Here is a 19,150-nt window from a genome sequence, read left to right as displayed (position 1 = left end):
CCATCTATAATAAAAAGATTAGCCAAGTCAAGTGAGTTCTTTTTTTGACAAAAAAACTGTATTTGCCAATAAAAAGCACTAATCTACTTATTCTGTACCATCAGATAAACGGTTCATAGGTTACCACTAGTACATCAACCAGCTTAATATTATCAACTAGGGGTTTACTAATTGCAATTTTCTGGCCAATCAATTGTTTTTTTAATCTTCAAGTTCTGCTGATATTGATTTGAAAAAGTAGTTGTAGGCCATAAACTCCAGTATCTTGGTTGTAGCTTTGCTCTTTTTACATTTTTTTAATTAAATGTAGCAGTAGCTGGCCCTCCACAACTTCTTTTTGGCCTTTGTCAATTGCAAATTGCGTTTATTATTTTACAAAAAACTACCAAACCAACAATGTCCCTGGTAGAAACTGTTGCTGTCCCCATGAAGAAGCATAGACATGCAGATGTGACCCTGTCAGTTCACCTTTCCTCACAGCAGAAGCTGGTTGATTTTCAGGCCTTTGTAAAGGCAAAAAAGATTGGAGGACAGGAGTGATTTCCTGTGCAAAAATTGGCCAATCACAATCTCCAGAAATTAGAGTAATTGCAACCAATCGATCAGTGCACTCCTATTAGAAACCTATTTATTAGTCCTAAGAAGGGTCAACTTCTTTATACAGGTGCTACATTAAATTATTCTTTTTTATGATTATTGTAATAAAGTTCAAATGCAGAAGATGGGATACAACAAGGTTTCACAAATCGTACAAGTGATTACAGCTCAATATAACTCAAAAATTCTGTTTATCTGTAGACATTTAAGGTCAGTCGCTACATCAACAACAGATTCATACAAAGTATGAATGAATGAAGTATGAAAATAAGCATTTCTGTGGTAATTAAGTATGAATGTATTTATTTATGAAAACCTTCTACTGTACTGCGTCAGAGAATTTCCAAATTATGTTTCACTAACCTGCAATGTGTGCTCGATTGCATTTGGGAAGTTCTTGAGGGTACAGATGGGGATGGACTTCTCAGGTGGGTCTTGACTGGAGCTGTACGACTCTGTGAGGAAGGGGATCACAACCTGGACGTTGCCTTTGGTACCTAAGGTACCGGACTCCAGTAAGGGTTTACGGTAGTAAACACAACGCCGGTCCATGTACATACCTGAAAAGTAATAACACAATTTTTAATTAAAAGCTAGACAAAAAAAGTCAGTAAACACTGAGCTTTGTTGCAACATTTTTCTTACGTGCATCGACGTTATCCAACGCGTTGGCAACGCCGTCTAGGCTTTCAAAGAAGTCATCATCATAAACCCTCTCTGTTTCAGGGCCCACTCGGTTTTGATGGCCTGTGATCCTGATGGAGGGGTTCATCTTCTTCACTGCTGCAGCAGCTGTGTCGCTCTTCATTTTCTGTCAAAATAAACAATAACAATCTCTAAAATGCTTAAGGAGAACATTCCCTTGTTTAAAAAAAAAAAAAAAAAAACATTTTTTAAGTAATTTTATTAGTGAGATCATTTTTTCATTAGCTTTTTAATTGAAGGACATACAAACTATAAGCCCCAAAGGCATGACTCAACTGTGAGGTTTACTTGATGTGAGCTGGTCAGCCTCAGTTCTCCAAGTAGAAAATATAGCTTATTAAAACTAGCAGATCTATTGGTATGCCCTAACAATTTTTAAGGTACATTAAAGCACTTAAAACCCAAATTTAGTAAAGTAGTTCAGTTTGACATTCAGAAATTTAGATGCCTAAAAGGAGAACAGAAAATTCAAATAAATGATGTACATCTTCCTTCTATTTGCTTGAGGCAAAGTTACCGGTGCTTACCGTGACATCAGATGGCCTGAACAGGAATTGTCTGTTGAGGTTGGATTTTTCGATGGTGTCCATGTCGGTCACAATGACCTCACCCTCTCCGCTTGCCAGTCCTATCATGGCAAAGTTTTTCAACAGCTCACAGCCAATGGCACCAGCTCCAACCTGAAAGGATTACAGCAATTTTCATGAGAGTTTGCGACACAACTTGCAATCATACTGTATTGTATGGCAGAAATTTTTACTTTATTTTAAAGACATTTTTTTTTTTAACAATACTTTTCTAAAATTAATAAAGTGGCTAAAACATATTTTACAAAAAAGTACACTCCAAGTATCTGAAAATTAGAAAAAAAAGCAACAAAAATATGTTTTGTCCTACATACCAGGAAGTAACGTTGTCTGGCAAGCAGGTCTTGTAGTTTAGTACCAAACACTGCGATCTGCCCATCATAACGAGAGTTCCTCTAAAAGGTGAACACAGAATAAGACAAAAAGTTTTACTTTAGGATTTGTCACCACTGGTGATGAGATAAGGGATTGGTGTTTTGACTTGTAAATACCCACAGGAGCACACTCTTCCTCTGTGAGCTGGACTCCAGCGTCTTCAGACAGGCACTCCAGGGCATCGAAGTACAGCCACTGCATTACAGGCATGAATTTCCCTGTACACGCCTAAAAGATTAAAGACCAAATATGACTTTAATTATATAGACTTCATGTATAAAAACTGGTGAATTTTACAATATGCTATCATAGCAACCAAACTTATTTAAATTTAAACTCTCTAAACTTGTTTTTAAAACAAAAATGTCCAAAATAGCCTAAATGAGTGGAGTGAAACAGCTGACATGAGTTAAATGTTTCCACTGACCTTCATCACTTCTTGTGCAGCCACACCCCCAATGAAGGCATTGATTGGAGAAAGATCCCCCGCAGCCAGGAACGAAACCTTTTTGATAAGATCTTCGTCCAGCTCCTCCACTTTGGCAGAACCCGTCTGAGCAGAGTTCACCTCTTTGGCCAGATTGAGCAGCTCTTCACCATCAGCCTGGAACACAAACGTCAGAATTTTAGACTAATTACAGACGTCAACTTTTTTAAACTTATGGTTTAAACTACTACTACACACACAAAAAAATTCAGTATGACAACAGTATTTGGTCAGTCTTGACAGACATAATTCTTGATCATTTAGAAATGAACGGAAACGGGTATCTGGATGAAAATATAAAAAATACCATGCTCCAAGGTGCAGGAAGCCGGTTGTGCTTTTTCTGGAAGGCGTGAATAGCCTGGAAGCCCACATGCAGCTGTCCTGGACGATCAAACTTAGCAAAGTCCGTCAACACAAACTCAGGCTCAGCCATGGAGGAGGAGATGGATTTCTGTAAAAGATGGGATTTTGTTGTCAAGTTGAATCTACGCTCCACTGATCCCCGTCATAACAAAAATGACCTGGCTTTTTTTAACGGCTTAACAATTACTTCATAGTTTCCAAATCAACAATATTAGCTACTTACAAATCCAATCTTCTTGGGCATCTTAACCTGAGAAACTATTCCTCCTCTGACATAGTCTGAAAAGCCGGTTGTGTCACAGATGCTGAATGTGTATGGACCTGTGGAACAGAGAGATGCCATGTTAACTTGGCAAACCCTTTCAAAATAAGGGCAATAAATAGAAAAGGCCTTACCAAGAACTTTAATTTCCACTGGCTGACAGCCGTTGAGTTCGACCATGCCCTGAACCTCTGTGAAGGTGACGTAATCACCACTCTCAAAGCCGTGACGAGCCTCATCGAGACATGTAACGACTCCAGAGGAATCCTGGAGAAACAAATAAACGTAATTCCTTTGGGAGAATGCTTAAATTTAAAAAAAACTTCTTAAGAGTCTGGATAAAACTAACCTTGGTGATCATGGAAATCATGGCACTAAGAGGCTGCTCTCCATTGGTGTCATACACAATCATTTCATCTCCAAAGTCACAGAAAAGTTGACTTAAAAAAAAGAAAACAAAAATTAAAAAAAGAAAAAACACTAAACCAATAAACGCATTTGTGAAGACGCATCAGAGTGTGAACAAACAGGTGATTCTCACCCAAACAGCCCACGTGTGTCTGCAGTTATTATCTTGATCCCTTTACTGTGGCAGAAATCCCCTAACTGTTTTTGCTCATCAAGAGTTGAGTTAGTAAGAACTACCACCTGAGTTTCAAAGAGACAAAATGATCCAGTTATTACATCTTCTCCGACATTTCTTCTGGATAACGGAGTGATGAGAAACGAGCTTCTTTTGAAGTAATACCTGGAACTTCGTCAGGTAGTCCTCGGTTAGCGCTCCGGTATAGGCCGACACTGGAACATAGCTGTTCAGTTCAGCCAAACGGGGCTGGCTCACCTCGGCTCTGTTCTTCCCCAAATCCGCCTCCCGGAGGTAAAACTAATGCAAATCAAGCAAAAATAGTTTCTAGATCAAAAAACAGAAGTCTGCATTATGTTACAAGAGTCAAGGTTAATGGCCAACTCAATAGGAACAGAACAACCATTATTTAAGACACAAAGTATACAGAAATTTAACTTATAACACTGGGACATATATATTCATTAAGTTATGAGACCTGGTGAAACATAAAAATTGCATTTTGTTTAATCAATTGAAGAACTTGGTGTTTGACTAGATAAATGCTTTGATGATGCACCTCATTTTATCTCCTAAGATATATATATTTTTTTGTTTTAGCTGATTAGTAACTTCATAAAAATAATTAAAAAAAAATCAATAGTCATCTCAACTAAATTTCCTTTTTTTTTCCAATCAGAAATTTGATCTGTGCTGTATTCTACATTTGACAGTAAACTGGTCTCCATTCTTGAATTAGGGCTTTTCGTTGACAGAACATTTAGGTGACATGGAAAAAAAGGTTTGGTGTCTAAAATTAATTAAATAATATATCAATACAGTATTGTAGCTACCATGAACTATTGAAAGAAAGGAAGCATGTCTTGGACTACTTTAGGCCCAAGGGTTACTATTTCCACATTACTCTGTGACCTGCACCCATGCCTGGAAACAGCCAACTGTACTAAAGAGAAAATTCCGTCACAAACCAGCAAATGCGTGATCTTTTCCATAAACACACACCTGAGAAGAAAGGTCTCTCCATTCTGCAACTCCCTGGTCATGCACAGTGACACTTCTGACTCCACCCAGGATGACATTTTTAGCAATCTCAACTCCAAGACCTCTCATGCCAGAAATGAGGACATTGGAGTTCTGCATGCGCTTCATTGCTTCATGGCCCAACACATAGCTATAAAATGGGAAACACAGTAATTAACCTCATGACAAAAAGACAAAGAATTTAAAAAGTACATCAAAAATTGCTATTTAAACAGAAATACTTACAGTTGTCTGGAGTACAGGCCTTCATCAATCTCAGCATCGTTGCCATTCTTAGCCATGCCCTGAAAGTAGACATGAGGCGCAAATTAGTTCATGTTGGAAGTTTTATGTATTGAAAGGCTAAAGGCAGCAGCACCTTTATCTCTGCACCATTCAATGTATTAGATATTTCATTTTTGCCTTTGTGTACAACTAAATCAAAACTGACAAAAGAGTGTACTATTTTAACTGAATGCCTGTTTTTTTTCCCTCTGAATGTGCAACTTTAGTGTAGGAATGCATTTTCCTGTATGAATGTCCACAAACATGAATGAAGACACAACCGGAAGAGCAAACAAAAGCTGTAGGTAGGAAAAGTGCTTGATTTGCATTACCTCAGTAAACACTTATACCTTTTACCCAATCAGATTTAGGTGGTTTCAATGGTTCAGTGACTTCACAAACATATTTTCCAGGAAACACAGAGGCCAAGGAGAGCTTGTTGATATCCTCGCACCATAAAACATAAATGACGTCTTTCTTGAATGGTTACATTTTTTATGGTTTCAGTTTTTTCTGCTTGAAGTCTAAAAGGACGGGAACTGAATGTTTAAGCCATTTGCACATCTGAAGTATTTAGATTTTTTTGTTGTAATACGTCGACTGCTCTAGTTGTTCATGTGACATCTTTTGAACAAAAGCCCACCATGTTCTAGGGTAATAAATAAACAATTTTTTTATGTTCTTAAATGCTCTAATATAGGGTGCCGTGTTACCCCTGGTTGGGAATCAGTATCTTGTTACATTTAAGTATATTTTCATTTAAATCAGAAGTGGTTTGTTTTAACCCTAATGTAAACAAAATGTATAAAATGGCTTTATTAATCTTAAAAAGACTAATTCAAAACATATCAGCAAATAAATTTTGACAAAAACACAACAGGACTTGTATTTCAGACTTTTATCACAAATCCTGTCCACATAAAAAATAAATAAAAAATAATAGAAAACCAGATTAAAATAAGCTGTTGAAACTCTGTCTTTGGCTTAAACTCACGTTGGCAGGTGTGTGGGACAGATCTGTTCTGACAGAGTTAGAGGAGGAGCAGTGGGATCCCGTCTTCGTCTCTGTTCCTGACAAGCGGCGCTTCTTGGACAGCGGCGAGCTGGACATCTGAAAGTTAGAAAAAACAAACAAAAAAGGAAAAACTATCATCTTAGGGGGGAAAAATAAACACCAGCACAATATTTTCCTAATCTACATTTATGTAGATTTTTGTATCTAAATAAATTTGCTCACCAAATTAATTTGCTAAATTAACACAGGTTCATATTCAGGTTAGCATTTTATAAATCAATGATTACCATCAGCAAAAAAAATAAGCTGAGAAGAAATTCAGCTTTAAAATGAGCTGAACTGGCTTCTAGCCAAACGCCAATTGGTAAAAAAAAAAAAACACGAGCTTATGAAGAGGTATGAATAGCTGCGTTGAGTTCCTTTCATTCTGAAGACAACACTAGTTTTGTACACTTCCATTGTTAATTATAAGTATTTACGGACTGCCGGTGTCCTTTTAACAAAAACAGCTGAATCATGAGAGTTTACTGCAGCAGAGAGCAGTACACTTCCTGGGTCCATAGTGTTCTGCTTCATCTAAATCCAGGAGCTGGATGAATTAACTACACCCTATTTCTATAACTGACCAAAATCTACCGTCCGCATCAGTCCGAAAAGGGTAGGTGGAAACAGGCCGCAGTATTTAGAACGAACTGACCCCTGCAGCCAACATTGTCAGCTACAATTTCCGCATGGAGCGACAACTTTAACTCCGCCTTCTCTAAAAAGACTAAACATTAATTTATGGAACGATTCAATTTTTTTTTTAGAAATACAATCAAACGTCCTCGAACGTCGATTTAAAAATCGTTTTAATTGATGTCAGTCGATACTGTAAAACGAAAATGAAGTCATCCGGCATGATACAGCAAAGTATGACGGCAGTTACTGTATGTTGCGAAGCCTAAACCAAAACAGCCCGAATTGAGTTCGAAGCTTTACGACATTCTGATATACGATGTGCCACGAACATGAAAAGAGATATATTTTTGATAAGACTAATCAGTGAAGTGTTCTGGCAAGAGAACAGGAGAGAAACATCAATAAGTTAGAGGGAAGAAAACAACATCCTACACACATTAGGAGCTTGGCCTAGGCCTAAACCGCCGACAGTGCGGAACACAACTTTACAAGCTAGCAAAGGTTGCTAAGATAGAAGCAAATGGCTTGTTTGACAGCCAAACACGAATGTCCATACGTACATGCGGAAAATCCTCACCCAACTCACGTTAAAAACGTGTTATGTATTTATCGCCTTGTGAAAATGTAAAAAAAGAAGAAGCTACTACATCCGTGCTTCATTGATTTCTCTGATCTTACCAATAATCCTTCTCGGTGCCTTCCCTATGCAAACCCGCTCCTCTCCCGCAGTTCGCAGATGTCGGCGTTCACAATAATTGACTAATTCGACGGTTAGTAGCAACAAATTAAACGGGGGTACGGGGTTCGGGCTGTCAGCGCTATACTGTCGAGTCACTATGCCGTTAAGAAGAGTCTCGTGTAACTGCGCTGCTGGCTTTGCGACTGCAGACGGGAACAAAACCAAAATGGCAGATGGGGCGAAAGAGGCGGAGGGTCTGCGACGCATGCGCTGAAATATTCAACAGGAAAGGGTGGCTCCAGAGCCGCGGCTCGGCCAGGCTCTCATTCTATTGGCTTCCAGCGTGCGTTCATTCCGCCTCTGCTACGAGAGGATGCATGCCATGCATAATACTGTACAAAATTCTGGAAACCCGTTGTTCACCTATATAAAAACAAAAAAAACAACGGTTTGCTATTATTAAAAAAAGCGACCACAGCGCATCAAATCCACTACAATCCTTCTAACATATATATCAAAAGCTGATCAAATTATTAAATCCAGCACATTTGCTTTTATGTCATTTAGCTAGTAATGGATTCAGATGGAAATGCATGCACATTCTGCACCGGACCTGCTACAGCCCATCGTACAAAAATAATAATCTACAGAATAAAACTTGCACTCCAACAGCGCCTACAGTGTTGAGATTGCCTTCTGCCTTCCCCTCGAGTTTTGCAGTTATTGTTTCGTCTGGCAGTGATGTAGCGATCGGCGTTCATGTAAACATCCAGCATGAAGCACGCTCGTAAAAATGTAGATCCAGGCGCTTAGTCACATTTTGGGGTGAGCCTTCCTTGCAAATGAGTAATGGGGGAGGGGGTGTCTTGCAAATGACAAAGGCCCCGGGAAAAACTGGGCCGCTAATTCTCGGATCCATGTGTTGAAGAAGATCTCCGTCAGTTTTCACGTTATTGTGACTAAATGATACAAACTACTATTCCCTCTTCCACGCATGATAGAATGTGTCGCTATCAATATGAATGAATAATAGGATGCATAACCTGCCACGCTCAAATGACCACTATTACGTTACTGTGGTAACACAAATAGTTGTGCTACCATAACGCAGACCGACCAAAAATAGTAAAAAAAAAAATAGCTATAAATAATCGACAAGGCTGTAATTTGCGTAAGACGAGTTGGCTACAGCACACATTTCCACGTTGCTCAAATGTACTATTTGTTGCACCAACGGCTTCTTGAGCACAATCAACACCACCGCTTTCAATAACAATTGTCCCGTGCACGTAAAACGTGCAAACGTTAATTTAACGCTACCCGTTGAGTGACAATGCCTCACAAGCGTCGGTTAGCTAAATGGGCAGTTGAAAAGACTGACTTCGCAAGCGACAACGGACGTTAACCACTTCCAATAAAGCAGACCAAAAGACTGCGTAGTTGTTAGCTTGTGTGCAGCTAGCTTTAGAGCTATCTAGCCACCCAACGAATTTTTCGTACTTGTGCCGCTATGTTAGCTACTCGGCTAACACTAGCCAACTAGCTGGAGCTAACATCACTAACACGAGAGCTTACACAAGTGTGCTGAACTTACCACATCCGATATTACTCGGCCTGGTCTTTACTATTAAAAATGCTTCTGTTTAAGCAAGAAACAAAAAGAGAAAACAATAGGATAACCAAACAGTGCCGCTGCTGGCGAACTGAAAAGTGTGTCAGGCTGGCGGGCTCTCTGTGACTTTTTCCACTGGACGGTTGCCTGCCCGGCTGTTCCCGAAACGTTTCCCCTCACTCTATGTCAGGTTTCAGCAAACCAAAGCAGCAACATGTGCACGTTACAGACAGAACCACTGACCTCCCCCTTGGGTTCACCGAAAAGCGACTACAACAAGTTTATAATTTAAACATAATTTAAAAAAATCGACCATCATATCAGTTTATACTTTTAATTAATTATTCTTTAAATGTGCTGCCACTCTAATGTTTATTCTTATTTTAACTGTTTTCAAATACAAGTGTTTTTCTTCGCACCCACTGACTAAGGAGTATGGTTTAGTCCAAAGCACACGCAATGGCATATGGGATTTGTAGTAAACTTGTAATAACAGTCTCACGGTTGAAGTACGTGTAACGGTACTTTTAGTACGCTAAACTAACTACCAAACTAACTAACTAATTAACTGAAACAAGACTTTTTTCTATTTTTATTGAAAGATTTGACAATACAGTATACATAAGGTCAGAATGCTGTCAGTTGGGATAATAGCACATAATCTTTTATACATACACTCAAAAAGCAGAATGAAATTTAAAAATACATTTTTATGATTAAAAGGAGATAATAGGACAGGCTAATTAATATTAGTCTACCAAAATAAATGTGAAAACAAAACAGAGGGAAAATGTAAACAGAGTTTGTTGGCCATACATTTTTACACAATGTAAATGGATAGGTGTGCTTTTTGCATTGCCTATATACACAATTTTGCTGTCTAGAGCAACTCAAAATGTTTTTTTAAGTGATGATTAAAGTTTAGCATTTGGTTAAATTAAAATCCCACTTAACAGCTAATGATTGCTTTTACAGTCTCAGTTGCACATCCTTCTGTAAGGGCTACAACTCTTGATTTTAAGCCAAACAGTACATAGTACTTAAGGGTTGAAAAATAATGAAATGTCATGAGCTGCTATAAACAAGTACATTGCAATTTGGGCATTATGAAGTTTACATAATGACAACAAAGTAAGAATTCTTCTTCTTCTTCTTTTTAAATAATGTATTTTCAGTCTATGATACACAGTGAAAAATCAAACTTCCATACTTGTTTTGTTAATATTCACTCTTATCAGGGGAAAAAAAATGTTTGAAATCTTGGAAAACCCAACAAGATTTATGCTGTTATTAATGTTCTCGTCAGAGTTTTAGATACAAACAACCCTTTGGAATCCCAGTATTTGCAATTTTCACATGATGTTGTGCTTTACTACTCTGAACCCGGCTATGATAGCAATGGGACAACAAGAGGGGTTTCTCCTTAACAGTCATCTGTTAGAAATTTTCAACTGAACAAAACAATTATAGAGGCTTCTTTTTTCTTGTTTCAGTTATGCTTCTAGATGAGGCATTTATCTCTTTTTCCCATTTGAGCCCTAAAATCCAATACTCAAATAGATTTTTGTATTTTGTAGTGGACATTCATCTCAAAGCCCCCGGCCAAACCCAGCCCTGGGGGACTGGCTAGTTTGAGTAACACTTTTCTGTCCCTCGCCTTCTTCCGATTCTCCACCAGCCTGTGGTGAGTCTTGTGTAGGTGGTGAGGGTGGGGGATAGGAAGGAGGTGGGATGGCAAGGTGAGGGAGAGAAGGCAGAGCAGGTCGTGGAGACGTGGGAAGTGGTGGAGGAGTTGTGGATGCTGAAGCTGAGGAGCGCTGTGCGGAGTGTGTACGGGAAGTGGAAGGAGAGGCGTGCGTGCTCCTGGTACACAAGGATTCAGCCGGACAGTCACTGATTTGCTCGAGCAGAGAGGGCATGTCACCCTCAATCTTCTCAAGTACGGCGGCCATTTGTTTCTCTATCTGCTCGATCACACTGTCCATCTGCCAGTCGCTTGTAGCACTGCTTACCCCTGATCCATGATGCAGACCTGTTCCATACATCCCAACTCCTCCTCCACTTGTGTACAAGTGGGTGTAAGGGCTCGGAAAGCTTCCTGCCATCCCTAACCCCACACCAACGCTTTCTGGGTTGTACGGTGTGGCATGTCGGCCTAAACTTGCAGAGCTCCCTGCAGCGTAACAGCCCTGTCCTGGCACGGCTCCTGTCCGAGCCACGCTGAACTCAGCACTATATCTGTCTGCTCTCTTGGCATCCCTATCCCTTCTGCTTGCAGGACTAACATCACCTCTCAGCCTAACTCCCAATCCTGTATCCACCCCAGCCCCTGGTCCCACTGACGGGGCACTTGTTGCCACCACTGATCTCTCTGCCACTGCTTCAGGCACTTGTGTCTGACACCAGCTCCCATCACTTTCATCTTTCTGTACGCTTTGGGTCGCTGGTCTTCTCTCTGGCGACGATGAGGTGGCAGCAGCTCCTGTCGGCTGTGTGCCATGAACCTTTGTGGCCATTTTACATTTGCTGCTGGGATCAGGCAAAGCGGATGCATGCTTTAGCTCAAGATTAATGCCTTGCTTTTGTGGATCACTAGAAACTGTCGAGGTCTGTTTGACCTCGGGAACAACTTTATTTTGACCAAAGTTTGCAGCAATTTTCCTGGTTCCATCCCCTGCTACCTTCTTCACACCTGCCTTGTTGGGCTCCACCTGCACAGTTTTGGGGATGGAACAAGTCTGGATGATAGGGTCCTGGACATCAGACGGAGAAGTTCCAACAGAAGGGCCAACAGGCATATTCACTGTCTCCTGTTTTTCTTTGCCCGTCATGGCGCCCTCATCTTGACTCATGGCCGTGGAGGTGTTTTCAACAGTAACTTCTAAGGACACGCTGCTTGATGTCACCCCTCCGTCACTAGTCAGTTTTTCTCCGTCATCACTCGTCCCCTGGGAGATGCCCCCTTCACCTTCTCCTGCCTCTGCACTGCTTTCAACTCCAGCCGAACTGTCAGTTAGAGCCTCTGAGTTCTTCAGCCGCTGCATGAACGTGGTCACACGGATTGCTTTCTGTAAAAAAAACAGAAAACAAAAAAGAAAGTGAACAAATGCTAGAGAGCATTATTAGAAATAAGACTGTGTATTTATCTAACTCCAAATCTGTGATTTTATATTAAATCAACAAGTCCTGAGAAAAGTTCCGTCAACTTTCCTTTCTGATTTAGCTGGAATACTTTGGCACAACAACTACAACATCTAAGATGAACTCTTATTATTTTTCTTTGATTGAGTAAAAACTATTTTGCTATAAGACTTTGGAAGTAGACAATGTTTGGGAAAACATTTGTCTCATTTTATTCTGTTATATCCTTCACAATGCTGCAAGTGATACAAGTAGAAATTGTGCTTTAACATGTCCTTTTTTTAACATGTTCTTTTAACATTTTTCTCATGATGGAAAACATATATATATTAAAATAGGGTTAAAATTTGCATTTCTGAGTATTTATTTTTCCAAATTGTTGTGAATCAGGAGCAGACAAAAAAGCCATTGGAAAAAGGATGTAGGAGTGACATAGATGCTACAGTCAACAGCCCACAAGCTCCTTGCTCTGCTCCATTCCGGTGTATCCACTTGCAAACAAATAGATCCATGTACAACTTCGTTGTCCTCGTCCGACCTGGCATCTAACTCAAAACTATACAGCTGGATAGCTCTAATATTGCTCGCCATTTTTGTTTCACCGGTAATGTTATGTTGGGAGTGTGAGGGGCTGTAATTTAAAAGATGATGGGAAATGAGGGCAGGTTTACTCTATGCCAACAGTCCCGCCCACAACTCAGAAGCAAACTTCTGATGAACTATGAAACTATGGTATGTCTTAGAAAATAACACAACTTTTTTAAATTTTGGCTTAAAACTAGCATAATTATAATTAGTAAAATACCTCTGGGAATGCTTTGGAAATAGAACAAAAGACGATTGGAGTGAAACTTTAAGGTTTGCAAGAGTAATTTATACATTGACGAAATTAATGCTAAGAATTGGAGAAATTATAACTATAAAAACTTGTTTTATTATAATAGAAGAATCTTGAAGATGGACAAGATTTTGTACAGTTTTATCATCTCACCAAGAAATGTGACAGTGTGTTTGTCAATAAAGTTATATTCAAAATAGTTTGCTTTGTTTACATTTTGATGAAAAAAAAAAATGGTTGCCACGAATTCTTTGGTGTCAATTTCTCTTTTTTAATCAAACAATCTATACTATTTTCAGGTTCTATAAAATAAAAAGCGACATGAAGTTAACCTTATTAGTTGATAATAATATTTACACAAAAACGTTGAATATGATCAATTTGAATATGATTCTAATATTCATTTGTCAATCATATCCAGTTTGATCATATTGAATTATTTACACATCAACATTTAAATGTGCTTATATTTTTTCGTATCACTTGAAATAAACAATTGTATCATGTATCTCTTTATCACTAATGACTTATTAACACATCACCATTCATCATGACTGAAAGTTGATGTGTAAATAAAAATGCTAACTTCATGCCACTTTCTCCGTTATGGAACCTTTAAACTATTTCAAAAGTCCTAACTCAAAGGGTTTTCCGTAAAAAAATAAATAAGAGTATTTTTTAGTTTATAACAAATGTTGTAGCTATTGTGCAAAAATAAAGACATTAAAATCAGCAGAATCAGAAAGGATTGAGCAGGTGAAACCTGTTAAAAGTATATGCTATAACGAGCACTAAAATGTGGCACGTGTAAGTAAATGTAGATATTAGTTCATCTCAAGCTTCCACATATTCCTTTGTGCTAATAATATGGATTATCTCTGAAAACTCCTTGACTGTTTGTTGACTTTTAACACAAAAAGAATTCAGCTTTTAAACCATCTTCTTTATTTTTGGTCTACAAACACCAAGGAGTTATTAATAAAAGTGTAAATAAAGTTTATTCCAAATAGTTTGGGAAAATCCTTCAAAGTAACTGCAGGTGAAAAGCCACTGAACCCAGTACGTTTTAATTAATAAAAAAAAAAAATCAGGCCCTGAACGCAACAACAGTAAATGGGTTGATGAGGATTTGTGTGGGATGAACACCTGAGGGCCTCACTGTTAAAATCCCTGTCTTTCAGTGGCCGACATCCCCTATATCCCTGTCTCCCTCTACTAATCTACACTAAATTAAACACCAAAGTCACAAAAGGTTGTTTTTTATTAGCAAATGTTTTACACAAACTAGCGCAGATGAGGAGAAGGAAAGGTGCAGGCCACTTTGAACATTTGAGTCATATTAAGTGATGATAACAGGGCAGAGTGGATGGATTTCTTCTGGGACAGGCAGAGCAGTAATGGACAGGCACAGAGCTTGAGAAGAGCTTCATCAGCCAATACATGATCAATACACCTCAAGGTTCTCTCAAAGGGAAAAAAAAGAAAAAAATCTCAAAATTTACCTGTAACTCCCCGACTTAACCACACACCAACAAAGTTTTCCCCAATTAGAAAGACCTTGAGCTATTGAGTCATGCAAGGCTAAGTATGAGTTTCTCTCCTTGCTCTGTCCTTCAGATCACACTCAAGATGACAAAAACAATACCTTCAGCTCCTTGGAACCACATGGGAGAAAGAAAGAAGAGTTTGTAACTGTTACTCATTCTGTTAGGTAAGCACTGCCATTTTCCTCCCTTTGTCCTCAGCATCAAAACCTAATGGTTGATGCCAATTTCCAACTTTAATCAAATCTCCAAAGGATTTGCTCGGATACACCCCATACGCATCACCATTCTCCTCCATCGTGTTGCAATATTTAAAATCTGTTCTAATAAAAGAAGTGAAAGCAAGTTCCTACCCGCCATTTTGCCTTTGCAAAGTTCTTCTCAAACTGGGCACAGACGCCATCCTTTAGGTTCTTCTCCGAGGCGCCGTTTCCTGCAATCCTGACAGCAACGATAGTCAGTGCAAGAGCAAAGGCGAGTGCTGTGCGTGTCTGCAAATCATCTCAGTGGTTTTACCATTCATGGCCGAGGGCCTCTTGGGCTGTGATTCTTAACATCTGGTCCACCTCCATCAGACGGCAGACGAGTTCCTTTGCTGAAACAGACAGAGCAAAAAGAGGGTAAAATAGATGGACATTTTTAATAAGAGATCATTCATTTGAGCCTAACATGTCAACTTGAAATTGCCATTTAAATGTTCTTTAAACAAAAAAAAATGCTTATTGCCTTTACTACTAGATTAATCTAGTGCAGGGTCTGCAACCTTTAACGCTAAAAGAGCCATTTGGTCCAGGTTCCTATTGACCGAAACTCAACAAGAGCCGAAAAGTTTCACCTCTAAGTTAGAAAACTAAAATTTATTTTTTTGTGACCATTAAGCCATTCATTTATAAAATAGAAATTTGAAATATTCTCTACAATTGAGTTTTTCTATATATAACAAATTTAACTTCTTTCACTTTTGACAATTCAATTTCCTTTCAAAATAAAACACATCCTGTGTTTAATCAGATCCTCCAGCTGCAGCAGATTTACTTAATTAAAAATGGAAAACAACAAGAGATTTTCTTATTGACTTATGTGTTCCTTCATCCTTTTTCTTCTTTTACAAGTTAATAAAAACATGACAACTTTAGTGTAGAATCCAAATTATTGTAAAATTTATACATGTAAATGTAATAAGATAAAGTCACTGATTATAAACCACTCAGATAGTATATTAAATCTTTTACTATCATTTTAATCAGATAGGCCTGTCTGACATGTCAAAAATCTAAACACAAAGTAATTAATTAATTAGTTAAGTTTTAAGTTTTCTTCACAGCCAAAGAGCCACAATGGAGGAATAAAAGAACCAGTGGGTGTTTAGTGCCATCGTGTGGTGGAGACAGGTACCTGCAGGTGAAATGTCATCCCAGTAAGGGGTATCAAACTCAAAGTCTCCAGCAACGATACGGCAGAAGATGATGCGGTTGTGTAGATCGGTGTTCTCCTCCTCTGTTTCATCATAAAAAGGTGGATTGCCAGATAAACTGCAAAAAGGAGGGGGGAATCGTTAAATTTAAACAATTTTTCACCATGTTAGATCAGCTAAAGTTTAAAAAATACTCACAGTATGAACATGATGACGCCCACAGCCCAGCAGTCCACCGGACGGCCATATCTGTGACGAGCCACCACTTCAGGGGCTGGCATCCAAAAACACAGAGAGGGCGAGTGAGTGAGCTTTCTGTGATCTAATCTATCAAGTGTCACCCTGGCATCTTAATTCTGCAAAATGCAGACTGACTCCTAAGATTAGTTCTTGTTTTTACCCTTTTTTCCTCCCCTCTTCCATTACCACATCCATTTTTTGATGTACTGGTTTAATTAACAAACACTGTGTGATGAAGAAGTACCCCAGGCTTTAAAAACACAGAGCAAGGCCAAAGCATTCATTTGTGCTTCAAGTTAGCCTGACATAAACCTCAAACAGACAGCAAGCGGGGGGATAAAACATATAAGTCACTTTCACTTTGAATTGGATCAATAAATTGTTATTGACAGGATGCATTGCTTAGGATTTTAGGGTATTTTTGAATAAACCTTTGTTTAAACTGTACTATGTTTGTTGAAAACCCTGAGCATTGATGCATAAATATGTTTTAGAGAGTTTCAGTAAAAGCACAACACATAATAGAGACAGCATGATGAAGAATACAAATCATCTGTCTCTAATAGCTTTACACAGTCGGTACTTATGCTGTTAAAGCTCCGGGTTGCAGCTGATACAGCTAATCATAACGTTCCATTATGGAGACTGGAACATGTCATTGGTATTACAGGAACTCTATGAAGTTGGTTTAAGTCATCATCATATCGATTTTAGTTTTTTTGTGTGTGAAAAGCATGAGGTCTCTTTGACATTATAGCCAGTCACACAGTGAAGAACATGATCTGCTCTGTTTACTTCAAAAGTTGTGGGAGGCAAAGCCTTCAGCCATCAGGCTCCTCTCATGCAGAGTCAGCTGTGGAGGCAGAAACACTCCCAACTTTCAAGAATAGATTTGAACAGTTACTTTATCCTATGGCATTTGTTTTAGTGCTCTTAGTATTTTTATATATTTTTTCTTTTTTTTTTGCAGTCGTCCTGATCCCAACCGTGGCAGATGGGCATTTTTACCCAGTGTGGTGGAGGTTTCTTATTGTTAGAGGGGAGTTGTTCCTCTTCACTTCCCTTCATGCATGCCCAGTACTTTGGATTCTTTCCAAAAATATTCATGAGCCAATCTGTTGGTTTCTCAACTAAAAACAAGAAAAAACTGTAACACATTTCCCTGAATTGGACTGAAGTAGAATGGATTATAGATGCATAATCACTTGATTTGATATTTCTGCCTGATACTGTCTCTGAGGAGTAAACATTAGTTCCCAAATGGTTTAATATAACATAAATTCACTACATATAAAAAGATTGGGAAAAAAAAGAGCATGATCTGAAGGGTTTCAAACCTTACGATCCATTTTACTGTTTTAAGTGGGATTTTGAAAGATAATTATCATTAAAATAAAATCAATAACAAAACCTAACCCTTAAATATGGTCTGAAGTTTATACTCACAACAAAAAGTTCGATCTGAGACTTAGGAGAAGGATTACAAAAAAAAAAAGAAAAGGAACTGAAAGACAACCAACCCAGGTATTCTGGAGTTCCACATGGCTCAGTGATGGGTCCGTTCTCAAATCTGGACAGGTAGAAGTCTCGTAGGACAACTTTGTTATGGTTGTTCTCTGTGTAGTACATCAGGTTTTCCAACTACAAGTGAAAAAATAGGGAAATAGGTTAGTTTATTTTTTTTAAACAAAAAACAGAACAAAAGACTAAATTACAGACTTCTAAGTAATAAAAACAAGAAAAGCAAACAATAGAATCAGAGCTGCAAAACCCTGAAATTGTAACTTCCTGCATTTGGAGAAAACAATCCTAAATGCAAGAATTAGTGAAATCAAATACGACCTCAAAGATAATAAGCGATGACACAAATGTAAAGATGATCTTTAGCATTTAGATTATTCAAAATGTTTGCCTCTCTTAATGCAAAAATGTATTTCAGTTTCATTTACTATTTCAATTCCATTGGTAAAGGCTTATAATGTAGCCAGGTTTGCAAAATAAAAAAACAGTTTATATTTACTGGAGTCAATCCAGCAAACTGTTGCAGTTAAACCAAATAAAGTCAGTTCTGTATTAAAACAGTCTTTTTTAATCCAAAGTGTCTTTTTATACAATACCAGCAGTTATAACAGTTTTAAATTTAAATGTTATGTTTTGCTCTTTTCGACCTTTGTGATAAATTTACCTAAAAAACAGACATGATTTCTTACAAGTTTAACATTTTATCCATGATGTTGATGCTTTAAAGAATTCTGTTAAATTTAGGACTCAAATCAGAATAACAGATTCCTAGATATGAAATATTTAAAAACAAAAATACCACAATACTTTACTGCTAACACATAAAAGTTAATGAAACAATGTGCTTTATTGTTTGTTTTGTTAAAAATAAAAAAAGTGAACAAATAATGATAAAAAAAAACTCTTCCGTTTTCTACCAGTAGGGGGGGACTAAAGACAGGAAGATAAGGGAGTCCCATCTTAATGAGCTCATTATGAAGGATAGAGAAATGTCTAAGCATTGCTGGAGATTGAGCCATTAAGTCAATGTTTATTCCCATGGTAAACACATTATAATGTGCAGTCAATAATTGAAATGGCAGAGCAATCTTTTATGTGTCTCTGCAGATAGACTAATGACCAAATACTAAGTATTGCTTTCTAGTATGTCTTGGCCCCCCTCACACTGTTAATTTGTTGGCTAAGTGTTAATGTGTTG

The 19,150-nt window shown here is 38.2% G+C and overlaps 2 protein-coding genes across 3 annotated transcripts in view; both read right to left on the bottom strand.

Annotated features, from left to right (window-relative positions):
* Positions 1–7,900, bottom strand: part of uba1 (ubiquitin-like modifier activating enzyme 1) — a gene marked incomplete in the record, with an annotated part of 13,200 nt that extends 5,300 nt beyond the window's left edge. The window contains 16 exon segments of the mRNA XM_036212737.1: positions 961–1,157; positions 1,243–1,408; positions 1,830–1,982; positions 2,204–2,284; positions 2,385–2,492; positions 2,692–2,868; positions 3,059–3,205; positions 3,341–3,438; positions 3,514–3,646; positions 3,729–3,819; positions 3,921–4,027; positions 4,128–4,262; positions 4,965–5,133; positions 5,229–5,287; positions 6,262–6,378; positions 7,642–7,900. Coding sequence (XP_036068630.1) covers positions 961–1,157; positions 1,243–1,408; positions 1,830–1,982; positions 2,204–2,284; positions 2,385–2,492; positions 2,692–2,868; positions 3,059–3,205; positions 3,341–3,438; positions 3,514–3,646; positions 3,729–3,819; positions 3,921–4,027; positions 4,128–4,262; positions 4,965–5,133; positions 5,229–5,287; positions 6,262–6,378 — 1,938 coding nt within the window.
* A 1,918-nt stretch (positions 7,901–9,818) lies between these two features.
* Positions 9,819–19,150, bottom strand: part of camkvl (CaM kinase-like vesicle-associated, like) — a 55,227-nt gene continuing 45,895 nt past the window's right edge. For both annotated transcript variants that reach the window (XM_024293088.2, XM_024293087.2), the window contains exons 6-12: positions 17,952–18,072; positions 16,390–16,465; positions 16,173–16,309; positions 15,294–15,372; positions 15,131–15,218; positions 14,879–14,887; positions 9,819–12,322 (exon numbers count right to left, since the gene is read on the bottom strand). In XM_024293088.2, the coding sequence (XP_024148856.1) occupies positions 10,844–12,322; positions 14,879–14,887; positions 15,131–15,218; positions 15,294–15,372; positions 16,173–16,309; positions 16,390–16,465; positions 17,952–18,072 (1,989 nt within the window). In that variant the 3' untranslated portion in view covers positions 9,819–10,843. The remainder of the gene's footprint in view (positions 12,323–14,878; positions 14,888–15,130; positions 15,219–15,293; positions 15,373–16,172; positions 16,310–16,389; positions 16,466–17,951; positions 18,073–19,150) is intronic.

This window comes from Oryzias melastigma, linkage group LG7, assembly GCF_002922805.2.
Source record: "Oryzias melastigma strain HK-1 linkage group LG7, ASM292280v2, whole genome shotgun sequence".
Taxonomy (NCBI): domain Eukaryota; kingdom Metazoa; phylum Chordata; class Actinopteri; order Beloniformes; family Adrianichthyidae; genus Oryzias; species Oryzias melastigma.
Note: the sequence above shows the minus strand (reverse complement) of the source record. Positions and strands in the feature narration are given on the sequence as shown.